The sequence below is a fragment of the Hibiscus syriacus genome, unplaced genomic scaffold (assembly GCF_006381635.1).
Source record: "Hibiscus syriacus cultivar Baekdansim isolate YM2019G1 unplaced genomic scaffold, ASM638163v2 tig00112429_pilon, whole genome shotgun sequence".
Lineage (NCBI taxonomy): Eukaryota > Viridiplantae > Streptophyta > Magnoliopsida > Malvales > Malvaceae > Hibiscus > Hibiscus syriacus.
In genome coordinates this window covers 475,182-496,945 of record NW_024063330.1, presented here as the reverse complement: position 1 = coordinate 496,945, position 21,764 = coordinate 475,182, and the positions used below count along the sequence as shown (strand labels likewise).

At 37.8% G+C, this 21,764-nt stretch overlaps 3 protein-coding genes and 1 pseudogene across 3 annotated transcripts; 1 reads left to right on the top strand and 3 right to left on the bottom strand.

Annotated features, from left to right (window-relative positions):
- Positions 1–17: 17 nt before the first annotated feature.
- Positions 18–7,005, top strand: LOC120179581 (the record flags this gene model as incomplete). Its single annotated transcript, XM_039185146.1, has 8 exons — positions 18–396; positions 1,105–1,218; positions 1,411–2,042; positions 2,139–2,335; positions 2,421–2,643; positions 2,840–2,959; positions 3,035–3,799; positions 3,921–7,005. Coding segments are annotated over 8 exons (5,496 nt in total), but the record flags the coding sequence as incomplete, so codon positions are not given.
- Positions 7,006–8,503: 1,498 nt separating this feature from the next.
- On the bottom strand, positions 8,504–12,063 carry LOC120179556 (annotated as a pseudogene).
- Positions 12,064–15,914: 3,851 nt separating this feature from the next.
- LOC120179580 (polygalacturonase At1g48100-like) lies at positions 15,915–17,856 on the bottom strand. The gene is made up of 4 exons (XM_039185145.1): positions 17,773–17,856; positions 17,349–17,556; positions 17,037–17,173; positions 15,915–16,010 (listed from the first exon to the last, which is right to left on the bottom strand). Exons 1-4 carry the CDS (start codon positions 17,854–17,856, stop codon positions 15,915–15,917), a joined length of 525 nt encoding a protein of 174 aa, XP_039041076.1.
- Positions 17,857–18,227: 371 nt separating this feature from the next.
- On the bottom strand, positions 18,228–20,928 carry LOC120179564 (probable polygalacturonase At1g80170). The gene is made up of 9 exons (XM_039185136.1): positions 20,666–20,928; positions 20,286–20,414; positions 20,002–20,172; positions 19,875–19,895; positions 19,550–19,757; positions 19,269–19,350; positions 18,992–19,100; positions 18,785–18,901; positions 18,228–18,650 (listed from the first exon to the last, which is right to left on the bottom strand). The coding sequence occupies exons 1-9, from the start codon at positions 20,897–20,899 to the stop codon at positions 18,336–18,338; spliced, it is 1,386 nt and encodes a 461-aa protein (XP_039041067.1). The 5' UTR covers positions 20,900–20,928; the 3' UTR covers positions 18,228–18,335.
- Between the last annotated feature and the right edge of the window lie 836 nt (positions 20,929–21,764).

The following is a 21,764-nucleotide window of genomic DNA, read 5'->3' as shown; positions in this document are numbered from 1 at the left end:
CCGTCCTCGTAACGAATTATCCGGTGCTGTTTACGCAGGACAAGAATCATCGGTTCATGTCTTTGGACTGTCTTCACAGAGTGTTGAGATTCTACTTGAATGTTTACGCAGCTAATCAACCTCCAAATCGGATATGGGATTACCTCGATAGTGTAACATCTCAATTGTTAACGATTTTGAGGAAAGGGATGCTAAATCAGGATGTGCAGCATGATAAGCTTGTGGAATTCTGTGTGACTATAGCAGAACATAACCTTGATTTTTCCATGAATCATATGATCTTAGAATTGCTGAAGCAGGATAGTCTAAGTGAAGCTAAGGTTATCGGTTTACGTGCTTTGCTTGCCATTGTGTTGTCACCTTCAACCCAGTATGTTGGCTTGGAAATATTTAAAGGTAATTGATAAGTTTCAGGCATAATTTACTCAAATGGTGATTTTAGTCACTATTTTTTTAGCATTTTAGTTTCTAATATGAATGAGAATTAAATATTGACTAAACTGCTGATGTGTCACATATTATATATAACTTAAAATGATGATGTGATATGTGACATGTCATTCAAAATGATACGTGAAATAATTCATTTTATCTAATGTAATGATATGATATATGTTATGTCACTAGTGGCGGATGCATATGCACTCATACACACGAAATCTAAATTTTCTTCGGTTAGTTACTTATTTTATTAATGATGTCTACACATTTAAATTTTTTGTGATATTAACATATGTATGTCCACCCAGAAAAATATTTCTGGATCCGTCACCACAATCATCTTGGATGACATGGCACGTACCATATCATCTACTTAGGTGATAACATGACATGCCACGTTACTCAAGATGATGATGATGTGGTATTCGTCACATTATCTAAGTGGATGACGTGATATGTGCAATATCATCCAAGATATATGACATACAACACATTAGTAATTACATACATATAAAAATATTATGTCTTACCTTCACCATTATTTAATTAACAATTTCCATCAAAATGAATAATAGCTCATTTTGACATAATAGTGACTTTTACTATGAAACTAATTGTTGTATTATCATACCAATAAGTAGCTCATTTATGTTGTGTGAGCAGGTCATGATATTGCCCACTACATACCAAAAATCAAGGCTGCAATTGAGTCAATAGTAAGGTCTTGCCATAGGACATATAGCCAGGCTCTTCTGACTTCTTCAAGGACCACAATAGGTAAATTCCTTCTACTAAACCTCATTGATTTTAAAACCAGTATTTAACTGACTAAATTGGTTTCTTCAAACATTTACTTCATAAAACATTTGCTTCAAGATTCTTTGCTGCTATGAATGCTAGGCTTCCATTTTTTACTTCTATTTATCTGGATTGCAATGGCTCTTGCCCCATGAATTCTATGCTTTCCAGATGCTGTATCCAAGGAGAAGTCTCAAGGCTACTTGTTCCGGTCAGCGCTCAAGTGTATACCTTACTTGATTGAAGAAGTTGGCCGAAATGATAAGATAACTGAGATAATCCCTCAACATGGGATAAGCATCGATCCCGGTGTTCGAGAGGAAGCCGTTCAGGCGCTGAACCGGATTGTTCGGTTCCTTCCTCATCGTCGCTTTGCAGTTATCCGAGGGATGGCCAACTTCATCCTACGACTACCTGATGACTTCCCTCTTCTGATTCAAACATCGCTGGGGCGATTGTTGGACCTTATGCAGTTTTGGAGAGCTTGCCTGATTGATGATAGATTGGAACTAGATGCTAATGATGCAAAGAGGTTAGTGCGGCACAATTGTGGATTCAAGAAGTCTTCTTTCCATCAACAAGGGGAAGCTCTGGAGTTTCATGCATCGGAGATAGATGCAGTTGGTCTTATCTTCCTTAGCTCTGTGGATACACAGATCCGTCACACGGCGTTGGAGTTATTGCGCTGTGCACGCTCCTTAAGGAACGAGATACGGGACCTTTCACTTTTTGATCAGCCAGATCATACTAGGAGATATGAAGTCGAACCAATATTTATAATTGATGTGCTGGAAGAACATGGGGTGGGATATATTTAGCCTATCATCTCCTGTATGCTACTTACCATTTAGTATATCTCTATGAGGTACTATTTCTGAACTTTAACAACATATTTGCAGGATGACATAGTTCAGAGCTGTTACTGGGATTCCGGTCGTCTGTTTGATTACAAGCGAGAATCTGATGCAATTCCTCCCGATGTGACTCTTCAGTCGATAATATTCGAGAGTCCTGATAAGAACAGGTGGGCGAGGTGTCTTAGTGAGCTTGTGAAGTATGCAGCTGAAATTTGCCCAAGCTCAGTTCAAGACGCAAAGTACGATCAATAACTATGAACTGATTGGATGTCCTGTTGGTAGGTAATATCATCACAAATTTTCTAATCCGCTTTCACTCAGCAGGGTGGAAGTTTTGCAGCGTCTCGCTCATATTACGCCTGCCGAGCTAGGTGGAAAAGCACATCAGTCACAAGATGTAGATAACAAACTGGACCAGTGGCTCATGTATGCTATGTTTGTTTGTTCATGTCCACCGGATAGTAAGGAAGCTGGAAGCATAGTTGCAACAAGAGAAGTTTACCATCTTATTTTCCCGTCTCTGAAATCCGGATCAGAAGCAAACATTGTAAGTAACATGCTTGCAGGTGTTAACTCGAACCCGAAACAAATTTTCTTTCTCCGGTCGATGTGTGTAGCTCAGGGGCACGACGGGTTACGATGTTGTATGATGATTGCATCTTGCGATCTATAGCGCTATCGTTACTACTCTATATGATTCTATGCTTGAAGCTCAAATTGATTTGTTTTCATGTACAATGTAGCATTCTGCCACCATGGCTCTTGGGCACTCACACTTGGAATGTTGTGAGATAATGTTTAGTGAACTCACATCTTTTGTTGAGGAGGTTTCTTCTGAAACTGAAGGAAAGCCAAAGTGGAAGGTATGTGCTTTGTGTGCTAAAAGGATAATTCTAGTTCATGGAACAGTTGTGCTGACTGCTAGTTTTGTGCTGCAGAGTCAAAAACAGACTCGCCGTGAGGATCTTCGGGTTCATATCGCCAATATTTATCGCACCGTTGCCGAGAACATCTGGCCGGGATTCTTGGGGCGAAAGCCTGTGTTTCGTCGCCATTATCTCAGGTTTATCGAGGACACAGCTAAACAGATTACACCGGCATCGGCTGATAGTGTTCTAGAAACGCTACCACTTCGCTATGCACTGGCTTCTGTTTTAAGATCTCTATCCCCCGAAATCGTGGACTCGAAAGCAGAGCGGTTCGATGTTAGACACAGGAGGAAACTATTTGATCTTCTTTTATCCTGGTGTGATGAAACGGGAAGTTCATGGGGAAAAGATGGTGTTAGTGACTATAGACGTGATGATCGAAACAAGGCTTTGCAACACAGGTCGAAAGATTCTTCGGACAGAATTTCGTTCGACAGAGAATCAACTGAACAAATAGAGGTAATCCAGTGGGCCTCTATGACTGCTATGGCTTCACTACTCTATGGTCCTTGTTTTGATGACAATGCTAGAAAAATGAGCGGCAGAGTTGTATTTTGGATTAATAGTTTGTTCAATGAGCCTTCAGCCAAGGCCCCATATGGCTACTCGCCTGACCTGAGAACTCCATCTTATTCCAAATACACAGGAGATGGGCGCGGAACTGCGTTTCGTGATCGGAATAAAAGTGGCCATCATCGTGTTGCTCTAGCCAAATTAGCTTTGAAAAATCTTCTTCTTAATAATTTGGATCTCTTTCCTTCTTGCATTGATAAGGTATGTCACTTTGTATTATGCACCTTTATATTAAGCACATTTCTCTTATGTTCATGGACTGCAGCATCATCCTATAGGCCTATATTTATGTATTTTAATCATTTCACTTCATGATTTTCAGTGCTATTTCTCTGATCCTGCTATAGCTGATGGTTACTTCAGCGTACTGGCCGAGGTCTACATGCGACAAGAGATACCGAATTGTCAAACTCAAAGGCTCTTGAGTCTAATCCTCTACAAGGTAGTGGATCCATCTAGACAAATCCGTGATGATGCCCTTCAGATGCTTGAAACACTCTCGGTACGTGAATGGGCTGAAGATGGCATCGAAGGATCAGGTAGCTATCGAGCTGCTGTCGTTGGTAATCTCCCTGATTCGTACCAACAGTTCCAGTACAAGCTCTCATGCAAATTAGCCAAAGACCACCCTGAGTTGAGCCAACTTCTCTGTGAAGAGATCATGCAGAGACAACTTGACGCTGTCGATATAATCGCTCAGCATCAGGTGTTAACGTGTATGGCTCCATGGATTGAGAATCTGAATTTTTGGAAACTCAAGGACTCGGGTTGGAGTGAAAGATTATTAAAAAGTCTTTACTATGTGACATGGAGGCATGGTGATCAGTTTCCTAATGAAATCGAGAAACTCTGGAGCACAATTGCCAGCAAGCCCCGGAACATTAGCCCGATTTTAGATTTCTTGATTACAAAAGGAATTGAGGATTGTGATTCAAACGCCTCTGCTGAAATAAGTGGTGCTTTTGCCGCGTATTTCTCGGTTGCCAAGCGAGTAAGTTTGTATCTAGCACGTATATGTCCACAACGGACTATTGATCATCTAGTTTATCAGCTGTCTCAGCGGATGCTGGAAGATAGCATTGAACCGATTCGACCAGTTGCAAACCGGGCTGATGGCAATGGAAATCTTATCTTGGAGTTCTCTCAGGGGCCTGCAGCTGTCCAGATTGCATCTTTTGCAGACAGCCTGCCACATATGTCTCCGTTACTCGTCCGTGGTTCTTTTGATGGTCCGTTAAGAAATTCTACCGGAAACCTGAACTGGCGTCCACCTGGAGTTGCAGGACGAAATTCCTCAAGCCCACTAATTCCCATGCCTCCTGAACTAGGCATTGTTCCAGGAAGTGCAGGCAGGTCAGCTCAGCTCCTTCCAGGATTGGTAAACATGCCAGGGCCTTTAGGAGGAGTTCGGAATTCCACGGGAAGTTTACGAAGCCGCCATGCTTCCAGGGATAGTGGAGATTACCTAATCGACACTCCAAATTCCGTTGAAGAGATAATGCACACTGGGGTTGGTATGCTTGGTGTCAATGCTAAAGAACTCCAATCAGCTTTGCAAGGGAACCAGCAGCACTCAATGACTCGTGCAGATATAGCACTGATTCTACTTGCAGAAATTGCATATGAGAACGATGAAGACTTCCGCGAGCACTTGCCTCTGCTGTTTCATGTCACATTTGTTTCAATGGATAGCTCTGAGGATATTGTATTGGAGCACTGCCAGCATTTGCTTGTTAATCTACTATACTCTCTTGCGGGTAGGCATTTGGAGATGTATGAGGTTGAAAACCACGATGGAGAGAACAGACAGCAGGTTGTTAATCTGATCAAGTATGTTCAGTCAAAGCGAGGGAGCATGATGTGGGAGAATGAGGACTCGACGGTTACGAGGACCGAGCTTCCTAGTGCTTCACTTTTGTCTGCCCTTGTTGAGAGTATGGTTGATGCAATCTTCTTCCAAGGAGATCTTCGCGAGACTTGGGGAGTAGAGGCGCTCAAATGGGCTATGGAGTGCACTTCCAGACATCTTGCCTGCCGTTCTCATCAGATATATCGTGCATTACGACCTAGTGTGACGAGTGATACGTGTGTATTACTCCTTCGTTGTCTACATAGATGCTTGGGAAATCCGGTACCTCATGTCCTGGGCTTCATTATGGAGATTTTACTGACACTGCAGGTAATGGTTGAGAACATGGAGCCAGAAAAGGTGATACTCTACCCACAACTCTTTTGGGGTTGTGTGGCAATGATGCACACAGATTTCATTCACATCTACTGCCAGGTCCTCGAGCTTTTCTCACGTGTGATTGATCGTTTATCGTTTAGGGACAGAACGGTTGAAAATGTTCTCCTTTCCAGCATGCCTCGGGATGAGCTAACTAATATCGAAACTTGTGAATTCCAGCGGATGGATTCTAGGGTCTATGACTTGCCAGTAATCGGAGGCAATCTGCCAGCATTCGAAGGAGTGCAGCCTCTTGTACTTAAAGGGCTTATGTCCACTGTAAGTCATAGTGTAGCAATTGAGGTCCTCGCCCGCATCACAGTGCACTCATGTGATTCCATTTTCGGGGATCACGAGACAAGACTGCTGATGCACATTACAGGGTTACTTCCCTGGATTTGTTTGCAGCTCAGCAAATACCCGTTGGTCGGACCGGGTTCTCCACTCCAACAGCAGTACCACAAAGCCTACTCTGTTGCTTTCAACATCTCGATTTGGTGTCAAGCGGAATCATTGGAAGAATTATCTACCGTGTTTATGGCCTACTCCAGAGGTGAGATCAAAAGCATCGATAATCTCCTTGCCTGCGTATCGCCATTGTTATGCAACGAATGGTTCCCGAAGCACTCAGCCCTGGCTTTCGGACACTTGCTAAGGCTACTGGAGAGAGGTCCGGTCGAGTATCAGCGTGTTATATTGCTCTTGCTCAAGGCATTGCTGCTGCACACTCCCATGGACACGGCTCAGGCCCCTTTCATGTATGCCATTGTATCCCAGCTAGTGGAGAGCGCTCTGTGTTGGGAGGCACTGAGTGTATTAGAAGCTCTTTTTCTGAGTTGTGGTTCATTAACTGCTTTGTACTCATACGATCCCGGGCTGTTCGAAAATGGGACGGATGATAGGCTGCTAACTCCGCAGACCTCTTTCAAGGCTCGAGGCGGGCCTCTGCAGTATGCTTTCGGAGCAGGTTCCGTGATAGGTTCAATATCAGCCACCGAGTCGGGTATGACACCTAGAGAGGTGGCTTTGCAAAACACTCGGATGATCCTAGGGCGGGTGCTCGACAACTGCGCCTTGGGGAGACGGAGGGAATATAGAAGGCTGGTGCCTTTTGTGACCACAATCGGAAACCCATATCCGGCTGCAGGCTTACACGTATAATTTAACTTCTTGCACCTTTTTTCCCCTTTCATCTGCTAATAATGTAGAATGTTTCAGTTTATTAGAAAGTGTAAGCATTCCATGCCTTTATTTTGATAATTGTCTGTAAATAGGCATGAAATAAACCTGCAATTGCAGAACGATGAAAAATTTAATCTTTTGTCCATAGGATAACAAGCTTACATCTAACTTTAATGAATAAACTTGTGTTCTATGCTATATTATTCAATGAATAAGTTTGACTGGTTAATACACTTTGCTTCCAACATATGAAATGCCTTCACGAAAACACATTCTCAGCGACAGACACAGGATTTTAAGTTGCGGGGTAAACTTTGAACTTATAAAATTTCAAGAGGGACGAACTTGAGCTTATAAAAGTTTTAGGGGGGCGAAAATAAATTTTTAATAGAAAATACATAAGAAAATCTAAAATATATAATAATTTTATATTTTTAAGAGAGCGACCGCACCCACTCGCTCTCCCTAGGACCTAGGTCCATCCTAGCGTATTCTAGTCATCGATAATACGATTTTATTAATGTTTCGGATTCAACAGATGAGATGGAAGGGGAAGAAGGAAGCATAGATATTCCCAGAAGTGACAGAAATCTGCAAATCTGTTCAGCCTCCAACCTGCACATCTGCTCATTCAATTAAGGGTTTACTTCTCAAGAGCTATGTTTTCTGAACTATCAATTTTGCGTAACGTACCAATATTAACATATGTATTCGACGCGTATTCAAAAGAGGTTGTAAGGCCCAAAATTTCGGCTAGGTTCATCATTTGTCTCGAACAGTTTTCGACACTAGACCAATCAAAAACATCAACTTTAGTAGCAATATTTCGTTCATATAGGCGAAGTTAAAGATGACATAAGGATCTATCAATCCGCAAAGAATTAGGCCAATGTTATATTCTTGGCAGGTCAGTGTACCAAAAGGTTCTCTATGCAACCTTAAGGCAAAACTTGATGTTGGGTTTCCCCCAGGTGCAGTGTATGATATTTTAACTGATCCTGATAGCAAGAGTATTCTCGGAGACTATCTCAGTTCGTGTTATTGTGGATCAAAACCGAGAAGATCACTCAGTAAGGATTTTCCTTTTCCGAGCACTTAGTTCTTGGTTCTAAAGATGATGGTAACAAATGAAATTCGAACAAGTAAACAAGAGATTCATAAAGAAGTTTGACGGCAAAGGATGGATTGGATCGAAGGTGAGCTTGGACCAACTGGTTCTACCGGCCATTGTCCATCCCCCACCCGTTGATTGGTATCTATGGGGTATAACTACCAAGACCAGTAGACCACTGAAATGCTGATCGATGATCTACTTCTGAAGCTGTTAGACTCACAGGTAGCCGTCGCCCATCGATCTAACTCCAGAAATTCGAACAAGGAGCTTAGCTTATCTAATGAAATAAACGAACAAACCTGATTGAGCAGATATGCAACATTAAAGAAAAATGGAATTTTTCTAAGGAGAAATGCAAAGCAGCATCATACGAAGCATTACATCCAACCAAATAAGTATTTTAGTTACATTATACAACCACACGATCCTACCTATTATGGTCATCACCGAAAAGCAGAGACGCGTGACAACAACCCAACTGTCACGGTCGAAAAACAAGAGCGAAAGGATAGTGGCAGTGGTAGTAATAATAATAACTGAAAAAAATATAATATTCACCCATGCATCCAGAATTTTTAATACTGCAAAACACCTTAGGGTGCGTTTGATTCACGGAATGCTAGATTACCAGTGTGAATAAAAGATTACCAAGAAATAAAAATTATTGGAAATGTTATATTTTGTGCTTGGTTGGTTTAGCAAGAATGTAAGATTACCGTGTTTGGTTAAAGGAATAAAAGATTATTGGAATGTATATTTAACCAAATTATCCTTATTAAATATTTCTTTTTTAACAAGTTAAAAAATATTTATATATTTTCTTTAAAAAATTTAAATTCATAAAATTTATATAATTTTTTTTACAAAATTGAAAATATAAAAAAGGTTTAATGAAAGGGTAAAATTTTATATTTTTAACCCCTGAACTTCATATAAAATTTTAATTATAGTTTTTTTTTGTAAATCTAAAATAATTTAAGGATAAATTTGTAATTTAACCTTCGTAAAATTTTTATTATTCAATGACAGAATAAGGATATTTTTAAAAGAAAAAAAAATTTAAGGACATTTTAGTCTAAAACGCCGGTAATCCAACAATACATAAGAAAATGGAGGTAATGACATTCCCGATAATATACCTCAAAAATCTACTATTAATAATATAAGATTACCGGGAATGACATTCCCGGCCAACCAAACGGGGGAATGTAGATTTCATTCCCATAAAAATTTCACATTCTCCCAACCAAACACACCCTTAATGACTTCAGGCCTGCAAAAAATGCACGTGAACATAAGAAAACAGTAAAACTATCCATAAAGATAAAATGGTGCAAATTTATCTTCCTGCCTTGTTAACTATGTTGTTGGAGAGCCAATCCAGACCCTCATAAAGCCCTTCACCAGATGTTGCACAGGTGCTCTGGATGTACCTGAGAAAACGAGCGAGGTGCGCCAGTGGTAATGAATGAGAAGCTAGTAACTAAAGCAAGAAAACACAATGCAAAAAGCTTACCAGTTCCGGTTTCGAAGAGAGTTAAGACCCAGCTTATCAGTTATTTCAGCAGCATTCATTGCATTTGGAAGATCCTGCTTGTTTGCAAATACAAGTACTACCGCATCTCGCAGCTCATCCTGAAAATGATTTAGTTAACGAACTAGGTTAACCATGACAATAAGGCAAAATTAAACTGAAAGCAGAAGATTCAACTCATGCTCCCAAGTTTACCCTCAATATTCTAGTACCTTTCTGTTTAGAATAAATGTAAATGTAAATGTAAAGTCACTACATTAAACTAGTTTTGAATAAATATCCGGAACAAAAACAGTAGCATAGACCATACAGACAAATTTCATTGAAAATGACCGTTAGCTTCTTAAAGTTGTAGTTTCATACATGTCTTTCAACACCCACATTCACTCAATTGCACTTGTGCAATGGTCATTACAATTGATAGCTCAAATAGCATGGAGGAATCAAGTCATTTATGCTAGGAATATCTTAAAAAAGTGCTAACAAATCAAGAATCTTTGACTACTAGGGGCAAGACAGTGGAATCTAACCACCATTGAGGATCCTTGACCCTTGAGCATTATACTACGCTACCATTTTGCTTCTGTATGGCTAATTAAATCTAATACTTATGATGGTAGAGCTAGAAAAAAAGCACCCAAAGCCACTTATAACTGCAATACAATTCAAGCATAAATAATAACCATGGAAACAAATGTGGTTTAAAACGAAACTAGCATAACTCATTCAACATTCTATGCAATTCATCCCTAGCCTCAACAACACGGTCTCTGTCATTGCTGTCAACCACGAAGATGAGACCCTGTGTATTCTGGAAGTAATGCCTCCACAGCGGACGAATCTGCATGATTAATATGGAAAAGCTAGGGCATTATTGATTAGCCATTACTTGGATGTCACAATATGTAAAGATCATTAACAATTACCCCGTCAAAAATTAAATAATAATTTGCAACATTGCTGAAATAAATGCATAAAAGGAAAAAAAACCCGTACCTTGTCTTGGCCACCAACATCCCACACGGTGAAACTGATGTTCTTATATTCCACAGTCTCGACATTAAATCCTGCAATGTAAAAAACATGACTAGTTAACATAAAGAATGAGCATGGATAAATAAATCACACACATGATGATAATCAAATTACAATATAAAACATTAACATTATGTTCCGGAGACTAGACGTCACATGTTCCAAAGCTAATTCTTCATCTTGGATCTAAAAAATTTATAGATGTAACTTGTTTGCATTTGATTTATACATATTTCAATTCCAAGTCTCTAAGTCCAACATCACAAATAACAATAATGATATAGCAATTACGAAGGGGAAAAAAGAGAGAATATTTTACAGGAATCACATGCTCAACTTACCAAATGATACAAAACCTGAATGAAAATATATTATCTAAGATGCAACTAAAGCTCCAAGGATCAAGAAAATTAAAATCTAAAAAGAAAAGGCAGCAAAGGGACCCAGCAGATTACGTATTTTGCTAGCTAACCTTGCCCATGAAATACAAGGCACAGACATTCCCTAAAAAAGTGCAAGCAGCCAATAACAACAGAGGAATTACGATGGTTCTAATATAGAATTAAAGATGACCACCAAAACCAGATATTAAGAAAGAAAAAAAGATTCGAAAGAGGTCTCACCAATGGTTTGGATAGTGGTAACAATTTCTCCAAGCTTAAGTTTGTACAAGATGGTGTCTTACCAGCTGCATCAAGACCCACCATCATAATCCGCATCTCCTTCTTGGCAAAAAGCCGGCTAAAAAGCTTTGCGAATGACAGCCCCATTTCTCGTCCTTAATTGCTAATCCCTTAATATATGAAAATGCACATATATCATCTCCAAAAGAAGGGGGGGGGGGGGGAAGGGAATAACTTTAGCCTACCATTTCCTTATCAATAAACAAATTTCACGTAAATATAACAAACAGAGGTGCGAAGAATCAATGTCAATGTGTAATTTTCATGTTTACATTGAGAACTCAAATATACATACATACATACACACGAACGCATACATATATGCAGAGAAAGGCAAATAGCAGATCTAGACTAATTCATGATGCACACACAAAAGAAAAAAAATTCAGATCAGATAGGAAAGCAACAACATTTCTAAAAATTCAAGGGGCAATGCATGACGAAATCAAGCATTTCCAAGCCACGAATCATCCATTCTTAACCAGCGAGTTTAAAGAACAAGGAAACGATTTTCATCGAAGCTTCACATCTAAAACAAAGAGAGAAACTCCGGTGAAAAGCGCTTTGAATTGATTTGTTTACATGCATCGCTTGCGAAAGCGAACAGCTTGAGAGAGATTTGAATGGCTATACCTTTGAGGGATACGCGGTTTTGAAATTGGATTCGATCTCAGAAGCAAACGGAAGAAAGAGAGAAATTAGAGACCAACGCCAATTGGAATAAGAACTCAGAAATGCCCATTGGGATTATTTGTTGGTTTATTTTTAGGGTATATTACTCGTTTTTTCACTTTAATTTACTATATCTCTCATTTTACTCACCGTACTTTTAAGATTTTCAACTTGATCACTAAATTTTAGACATTAAATTTTTTTATTACTCAACCGTTATCTTTTTAACTCGTGACAATTTTTATTAAATTTTAATCAATTAATATTTTATTAATATAATTTATAGATATTTTATTATCCATCAACACCCACTCATCTCCAACACCCACTCATCTTCAACAACCACTCATCTTCAACACCCATTCATCTTCTACACCCAAGCCACCCAAACTTTAAACGCTTACAAATGAGCCAATGGGGGAAAAACAGGGGCACTGACAGGATCAAGCATAGCAGTATCAGGGTGGGCAAAACAACTTGATTGTGTATATGATTGAGAAATTCCATGTGAGAAGCATTGATGCATCTCAGACATTCAACATTGCAGCTGCTTCCACCAGTTTACTTCCCATGGTTGCTGTAATCCTTGCTGATTCTTTCCTAAGTTACTATATTGTCACCTGGATGTGTTCTCTCTCTCGATCCTGGTAAACCATTTCTTTCGTTTCTCGTTCCCATTCTTTGATTTTCTTAAGTTTTCATGTCCGACGATTATGTTCGATGCATATTCGGATATGATCCTCCAAATATTTGAAGAATCCGAGCAATATTACTCACTCTTTGAAGCAAATTTCCTACCATCATTTGGTCGGCGATGAGACTGGAACTATACAATTTCCGATGAGCCTTCAAACTTTTGGAAGATGAGAAAGTTCTCGGTGAAAACTTGGGGTTGAAGAACAACTTTTTGAGTGTTTAAAGTTTGGTCCTTTGCAGTGGTAGATACTAAGGAAGCAACGGATGATGTGAGTATTAGAAGGGAGAAGAGAGATTTTGAGCACTGAAGGTGATGATATTGACGGTATAGAAGATGAAAGGGTGTTGAAGATGAGTGGCTTGGGTGGTGGGATATATATATAATATTAATTAATTAAAATTTAATAAAAATTATCACATCATGATTAAAAAAATAACAGTTGAGTAATTAAAAAAGTATATATATAAAATTTAGTGAACAAAATAAAAAATTAAAGATACTTTCCCCACACGCAAATAACGAAGTTACCCCGTGTAAATTTTTGCATACCTCCAGTCAGTTATCAACACGTCAATATTGTTTCGGGTAAACTATCTATTTAGTACATAGACTATCAGTTTTTATGTTTTAATATCTAAACTTTTAATATTTTCAAAATCATACTTAAAGTTTAGTTTTTATTTTATTTAGTACTCCACCCGTCCGCCGTTAAAAATTTTAGTTTCTGTTTTATTTTAGTATCTCATTCAAAAAATTTTAATGTTAAGTTTAAAAAAATTTAAAATTCAGATACTAAAACGAACCAAAACTAATAGTTTAGATACTAAACGTATTAAGTTTTTAACGATGATGTATGAAAATGAAATTAAAACTAAACATAAAGTATGGTTTTGAAAAAGTTAGGTATTAAACTGAATCAAAACTGATAATTTAAATTTAAATATGTAGTTTACCCATTCGTTTTAGGATTGCGTCCAACCTAAGACTAGGGATGGCAGAATGACCACCGATTATATATATATATATATATATATAATATTTTTTTCGGGGATTTTTTTGGGTTCGGGTTCGGGCAAGGTATCCCCGCCCCGATTATATATATATATATAATATTTTTTATTTTTTATATATTAATTATATATATAATATTTTATATATTTTATATTAATTATATATATAATATTTTAATATTTCGGGTCGGGTTCGGAAAAGGGGCAAAAAAATCTCCGACGGATGTTTCGATAAAAAATTCGATGGGGATCGAGTCGGAGACGGGGACGGGGACGGGACGAGCAAAACTTGCCCCGAACCCGTCCCGTTGTCATTCCTACCTAAGACCTACCATAATCATATATCGTAAATTATATAATGTAACTCAATTATTAGTAATATTATATATGGATCCTTATATTTCAAAAAATTACAAACGGGTCACTTGTTTAATCAATAAATTACACCGTCATCCCGGTTACCTCACCCCCTCAGAATTTAGCCTTGATCGTTTAGTCCCTATTTATTTACTCAATTTCTTTTGAATCCATAGTTTTTAAGAACATGTGTTAGTATGTACGTGATCTGAACTACTACTTGATTGACCGATTCATTGTCACATATGAAGAACAAAGGGAATACATATTATATATTGATTTTATTGTTGCACATGTAATGGATAATACATTTGTATAATATCCCACACAAAGTTCAGCAATCAGCACACATCACGATCAGGTCGGACTCTGTTGTTTAACCGCTTGCCAGTCTTCGAACAACCACCGTTTAGCGGCACCGTCGGGGTGGTCAAGTTCATCTCACCGGAAGCTTTCCGACAATACGGTGCATTATCGAGGGTTGATTTCTTTCCCGATGGATTTAGATCGATGGCATTTAAATTTACGCCCGTACATGGAACACTGTCGCTGCAAGCTAAGTACACTGGTTTTACCGTGTATGTTCCGTATATATTTCCAAAAGTGATTCCCGATACATTTCTTTCTGTCCTTTACGTCGCAGTAGAATTGATTGATCACGATCGGACGTCTGACACAGGACACATTTATGTTCGAGAACTGGACATTGCAAACCGAGCCGGATCTGCCCTGCAAATATAGTCTGAGATTATATTATCCGAAGCCGGTCTTGAATTTAAAAGCCGGCTTAGCACATCTTACACGTACATATTATCTGCCATGTCTTTATTCGGGCATCGTTCGTGAGTTATGTATGGAGATATTGATGACGATTGTCAGAATCGTCTTTCTATTGGATTTAAAATTGGATTACGATTTGAATTAATTAGGTTAGAGTTACTATTGATCATTTTAAAACGAATTTAGGTGGGTCGAACACCATCTTACCTGATCTGCGTTTTACCAAAAACGTACCGGGTTCGGGAGCCGGTTACGATCAAGGAAGGATTAACACCCTTGAACTGCCCTTTCGATACCAATTAATTTGTCAGTTGTCTTTAATTACGAAAATTAAAAATTTAAATTGAAAATTAAATATATGGTTCGAATTATTTACCTTAGATTGATTGAAATTGCTAAAAATAGGTCGAAAATGTTAGGAAAAAAAATTAAATAAATATTTGAAATAATAAAAAAAAAAAGAGAAAAATCGAAAGGGGAACCAAATATATATATATATATATACTAAATAAATCAAAAGAAAGGGAAAAATTAAAAAGAAGAAAATAATAAAAGGACAAATCAAAAGGAGGGAAAAATAAAGAATAAATAAAAAATAACAAAAGGAAAATAAATCGTAAAAAACAATAATAAAGTAAAAAAAGATGTTTAAAAATAATATATATATATATATATATAATAAAATAAAATGTGTAAGAACATGAAGGACTAAAAAGTAATTAACCTTAAACATTCATGCCAAATTAGTGACCAAAACAGAAGATATGCAAATATAAGAGTCAAATTCGAATATTAACAAAAAACATGCAATATAAGAAGCAGGGCTAAAATATAAATGCTAGAAATTTAATGCTCAAAATAAAATAAATTAAAAGTTCAATCTATGGCTAGAAATCAGCATTACAAGGGATGAGGGACCTGTGCTGCGATAAACCCCTAAGCAAAATTACGAGCCACTCCTCCATCGAAACTACGTCGTTTCGTGGGGACTATATAAGGCCAAATTCACCCCTCTCATTTTTCTCTCATTTTACTCTCTCTCTAAGATAAACATGCTCTGGCTTCTCTCTAGAGCCATCCCCACTGAAACCCCTCAAAATACTCCTCTCAATGTCCTCAACCTAAAACCGAAGCCCAAACACCCAAAAAATACCCCCACCGACGTAGATCTAAGCCAAAAGTCTCGACCTTTTATCTTTCCGCTTCTGTTCTCGCCGTTTGGTCTTTGTGCTTCGTTGCTTTACTTGATCTCTCGGTTTTACTGTATTTTCGATGCTCGATGATGTGGTGTTCGTTTGGTTGTTGGTATTTTTATGTGTGTGGTTTCGATGCTTATGTATGCTCTCAGTTTTGGTTTGCTTGTGTTGATGTGTTTGTGTTGGATCTCCTGATGATGGTGGTTTTGTGTTGTCCCCTCAGTTCTGTCCCCTGTGATGTGTTTATACAGCCCCGATGAGGACTGTTTCCGATGATGTGGGGGGGTGGTTCTCGTATGTTTCGGGCCTGATGTTGTTCGTGGTTGGCCGGTCATCCCCGCATGGGTCAGTCCCGAGAATTTCGGTCGGAAAATTCGACCGTTTGGGCGTGCTTGACCCCCGTACGACGCTGTGTTGACTGATATCATTTAGGGTTTCCAAACCTAACCAAGTTAGATCATGCCCATTCTTATTGGACTGCGTTTGGACTCTGACCTTGACTTGTTGGACTAGAAACATACCTGAAAATAAAATTAATAAAAATAAATAATAATAATAATAATATTATATATATATAAAATATTTTTCCAAAAACCTATATAATATATATTTTCAAAAGTATTTTAAAATTATATATTATATATTTTAAAAAAAATGTTTTCAAAATTATATAGTTTTCAAAAATATTTTTAAAACTATATATTATATAAGTTTTCAAAATGATTTCAAAACTATATAATATATATATGTTTTCAAAATGTTTTAAAAACTATATATATTTTCAAAATGTTTTAAAAACTATATAATATATATATTTTCAAAAGTGTTTTAAAAACTATATAATATATAAATGTTTTCAAACTATATATTATATATATATTTTAAAAATATTTTTCAAACTATATATATATATATATATATATATATAATAGGACAAAAATAAGTGTCTACAAAGATGATGTCCGAGACACACTCTTTGGTTTCCTTCTCTCCCAAGCTTCCAATGCTGATTCCATGCCGCGGTCCACATCGTACATCTTCAACAGTTACGTTCGAGCATCCTGCTATGATGGAAACACAATCATCCCCTGCACCAATTATTAGCTTAGAGTTCACTTCAGAGCTGATTAATTCTGTTCAAGAACTTGCTTCCTGCTGAAGCAACATGAGATTTACAAGGACCCCAACGTCTTACTTTGTTTTGTCGACAAATGCCGTACCGAAGCAATGTTATTTACTAGCAAGAATGATCGGAATAACTACCGCAGACAAGATTACTCGAACGAATTCGCACATGCATGGAGTTTGACAGCAGGATTCCATCCGTGTTTGGACTGTCCGGAGGAGATGAGGCAGTCACATCTTTCACCTCGACTCCCCTGCAATTTTCGAACTTGAGATGGCACCGAGGACTGTTTAGAATCGTTATGCCCTCGACTTTCACGTCGGAGCTCCCGTAAAACCTCAGCGCCTGTGCAATAGCAAGACAGATATTTGGTTTGAATAGGGAAGAGGTTAAGCAATGAGGACTGTTGGGAAATAAGCCTAACCAAATAAATATTTGGTTTGAATTATCCACATGCACTGTATGAACTTTCAACTAGAATGAGGTCCCCAAACTATAACCTCTGTTTCTAATTAGTCCTTAAATTTTAAGTCATTTTATATCAATCCCAAAACCATTGACCCCTTCTAAACTGTCTCCCAAACTATCAATTGCAAATTCATTGAAAACAAACATGCTGTGCTTGTGGCTAAACCCTATTGGCATAAACGAAAACAAGACAAATCACATGTATCCAACCTAATTTTCATAATACCAATTAAATGAAATTGATAAAAAAAAATTACCTAATTTTTGAAAAACCAACCAAAGCCTAACAGGTATAATTACTTGTGTAGTAATATTTGGAAAATATAACAGCAATATATAACACTGTAAAATCAATAAAAAATAGTTAAAAAAAAACTGTAAGAAAAATGCATAGGGGTAGACCCAAAAAGAAACTGTTATTTATATGTTATTTTAGATTGATCTAAAACTGTAATATTTAACTGAATTTTACATATCCTTGCTATATTGTATGGATGAATTCCAATGCAGCTTATGCATATAACAATAATGAAATTCGCAATTTCCCCCCAAAAAAAAAAATTGACTCGTGACTCGAACCTCCTCGGGCCTCTGCTGTTGTAGTTAACCCTTGTACAGTAATCATATGGCATCAGTAATGATATGCCTATAGGAGTTTAGAGTTCAGTGTGAATAATACGATCTCCGGTGGATTCAGCAAGCTCGGCATCGTCTTTCTGATTAGTGGAACTAGTGCCTTTGTCGTGCGAACTGAGGCAGTCCGCTGAAGGATGCACAATCCCGTAGCCGAATCCTTGTGCGGAGTTGCAGTAGGCCTCAACTGTGCCATCCTTCCTCTCTAAGTTTACATTGCCCAGGACTAAATTTTTACAGGGAACAGAATCGCTGCAGGCAAATTTGATTGCTTCCTTGCTCTTCGTCGTCCCACTAATGTTTCGGTACATAATCTGGCTTATTTCCACTGCTGATGTCTAAGAACAACAAAGAAAAAATGTGATCAGTGTTCTAATTGGATGAAAGAATCTCGCAAGAATCGGGACTGATGCGATCGTTATACAGATACAGAGAAATTTAGAAGTGCCAGGAAATAACTTGGATGCTGCACCTGGTTTTGGCAGGCTTTTGGGGAATCACAGTAGAATTGATCGATAATGATGGGGTTAGAAACATCTTCCATTCTCACGTTTTCGAAACGCACGCCACGGACGTAACCGGAACCACCCTTTATCGAAGGAACACAAAGAGGCAGATGTCATTCTCAAACCCGAAGTGTCTCTAAATGAAATATCTTGACATGTCATCAAAATAATACCTGCCAAGTTTTGATCCTGACACCATTTGTGGTCTCCCTGAGGAATGCTGTATCCAATACCACCTTTGTGACAATACCTGTTGAGTTACCCTCCCCAAGGCTTCCAATGCTAAGATGCCAAATTTTTCATAAAATAAAAACAAAAAAGAAGAGAAGTAAAACATAAATCAGTTTAGATTGTAGGGAAAGGAACAGCAAAAAAAGCACTATGTTGAGCAGATCGGGAAACACTCCGTTAAATTAGTCGATCGAATCTAACTGGAAGTTTGGAATACACCTGACTCCATGTCCTGGTCCACAATATATTCTCTTCATCTTGATAGTAGATGAACCACTGACAATCGATATGCAATCATCACCTGAATTTCATACAGACAGTCACCATGAATATTTAGGCAGTCGGTATGCATGCATGAAATAATTTCTATTATCATTTCTTAATGAAATCCTCTCAGGCATTATCTAGACTTTGTTCGGTTGGTGTTTTTGTTTTTCCAACTGGAAAGCGTAAAGAAAATCTTTAAAATGGACTAAGAACTAGCGAAAAGGTTTAAGAACCTGTTCCTATTTTGCAGTCTTGAAGAACAACATTAGTCGATTTAGTGATGTGGATCCCATCAGTGTTTGGGCTGTCTCCAGGACACGAGACTTTAACGTCATATACTTGAACTGATTCGGACTTGGAAATGATGAAATTCATCTGTTGGCTGTTCTGAATAGTAAGGCCTTTCACCTTAATAGATGAACTTGAATCTATAGTCAGTGCCTGCAACAGACTCACACGTTAAATCTAATTTAAGATGCATCACTAGTTCAAATGCACAGCTACCGCGTGCTACTTATCGGAAGCACGAGTTCTTTAATCGTGGATAAAGATCCTTACTGTCGGTGCCCCTCTGCAAGGCTGCCAAAGAAAAAACCAAAAAAGATGAACTATAAGTCACATTTGCATTTATTTGAGTTGTAACTTGAGCATGAAGGAATCTATAGAGAGAATCCTGAGCAATTACATTTGACTTGTTCTTTTTGCAAGAAGCTGCCCACCATTTGCTGCCTGATCCATCGATAACCCCATTTCCTTGGAATGACACTCCCTGCAGCTTGGAAAAATCAAGCCATTGTCTAGGAAGATCCGAGTCCCAATTCTTAGGTTCATCTGGGGCCACTATGGTTCCATCAATCTGTACAATAACAATAATGGTTCTAATATAATACCATTTAATCTATAACGTAGATAAAGATAAGTGAGATGTTGTTTCCGTATGTGTTTAATTTAATTCACATCGACACTTACCTGAACAACCAGCTTATCTGCACATGGCCCCTTAAACCTTGTAGCATTAACTAAATAACGGCGCCCAGGCGGAACTAGTAGAACAGATTTTTCAGTAGAGCAGGCTGTGTCCCATGCTTTTCTAAAAGCCTGTTGATGTAAACATTTCCAGTTCATCAACTGAGAAATTAGCTTCCTTTTATGACAATGAAAATACATACGGTCATACAGTAATATACACCAAGCATGAATTTCGAGACAGATCAAATGCTTAATCCAGTAAAAAATAATCTTAACAGCATACACATACACACACAGATATATAATCCTTGAAAGATTTATGTTGTTCTAGGAGAATCATGAAGGTAATTTGCAAGGGAGTAGAGGGAAAAAACATATACCTCGGTGTCATCGGAAACTCCATCTCCAACTGCATTAAAGCTATCCACATTCACAAGAACCTTATCACCATGTTGACTTGTCCAAGAGGACTCTAAAAAGTCTGTATCTTCTTCTTCCAAGTCCAAGTCTTCAAGCTCTTCGAGTATGTTAAAGTTGTCATGTACCATGTTACCTGCAACCCCATACACCGCTATCAGCAAACCAAAGAAGGAAACAAGGAACAATTTAGCCATGATTCGTGTTCTTTTTTTTCCCTGTTAAAGATTGATTGAGTTGTATAAATTGTATAAATGCAATAAGATATAAGTTTAATTTATATATGCAGATTAGTTTTGGAAATGAATGGTTTTGTGGGCTATATGGCTTGGCTTAAAAGTAGATGAAGGTGCTACATTTTCTATATGCCTACACTTAAAGTACAAGGGAAATATTACTTTTATGTTCTTTGCTTTACTCTTCAACCAGTTGACAAAATGAACCAGACAATATGTTCAAGGATTCAGTATACATCTCTCAACCATAGAAGTAGATAAAGTAATCAGCAAAGGAATATATATATATATATATATAACTCAATTTTGTAAATCTAAAAATGAAACATCACCATGCATGCATCTTCGTACAAACGCCAAAGTTATCTTAGTACTCTCATACGCTGACAGATAGACATCTCTCAACGTCACAACACATTCCATACATAAAGGTGTAATTTGTAAATGAACCGAGCTTGAATGAATAAGGTTGTGCTTGTGTTGTTTGTTTGTTTATGATGGTCTACATGTTTGGTTCGTGATCGTTTGTTCGTAAACAAATCGAACACACCTCCGAAGATCATCCGACAACAAACCATTATCGACAAGAAAAAATGATTGAATCCCATGATATCAAATTCCAAACAGCTAAATGCCACTCGGCCATTTTATCAAACAGCTTCAAAGCAACGCCATTCAGTCCCATATGCAGATAAAGAGTCAAACTGGCCATGGTTCATTTTGACATACCATATAACTATCGATTATATTGAAATATTATATTCATGAACTGATTTACTCATGAAGATCACGCATCATCGTCATCAAGGTTGCACTAACCCTATCC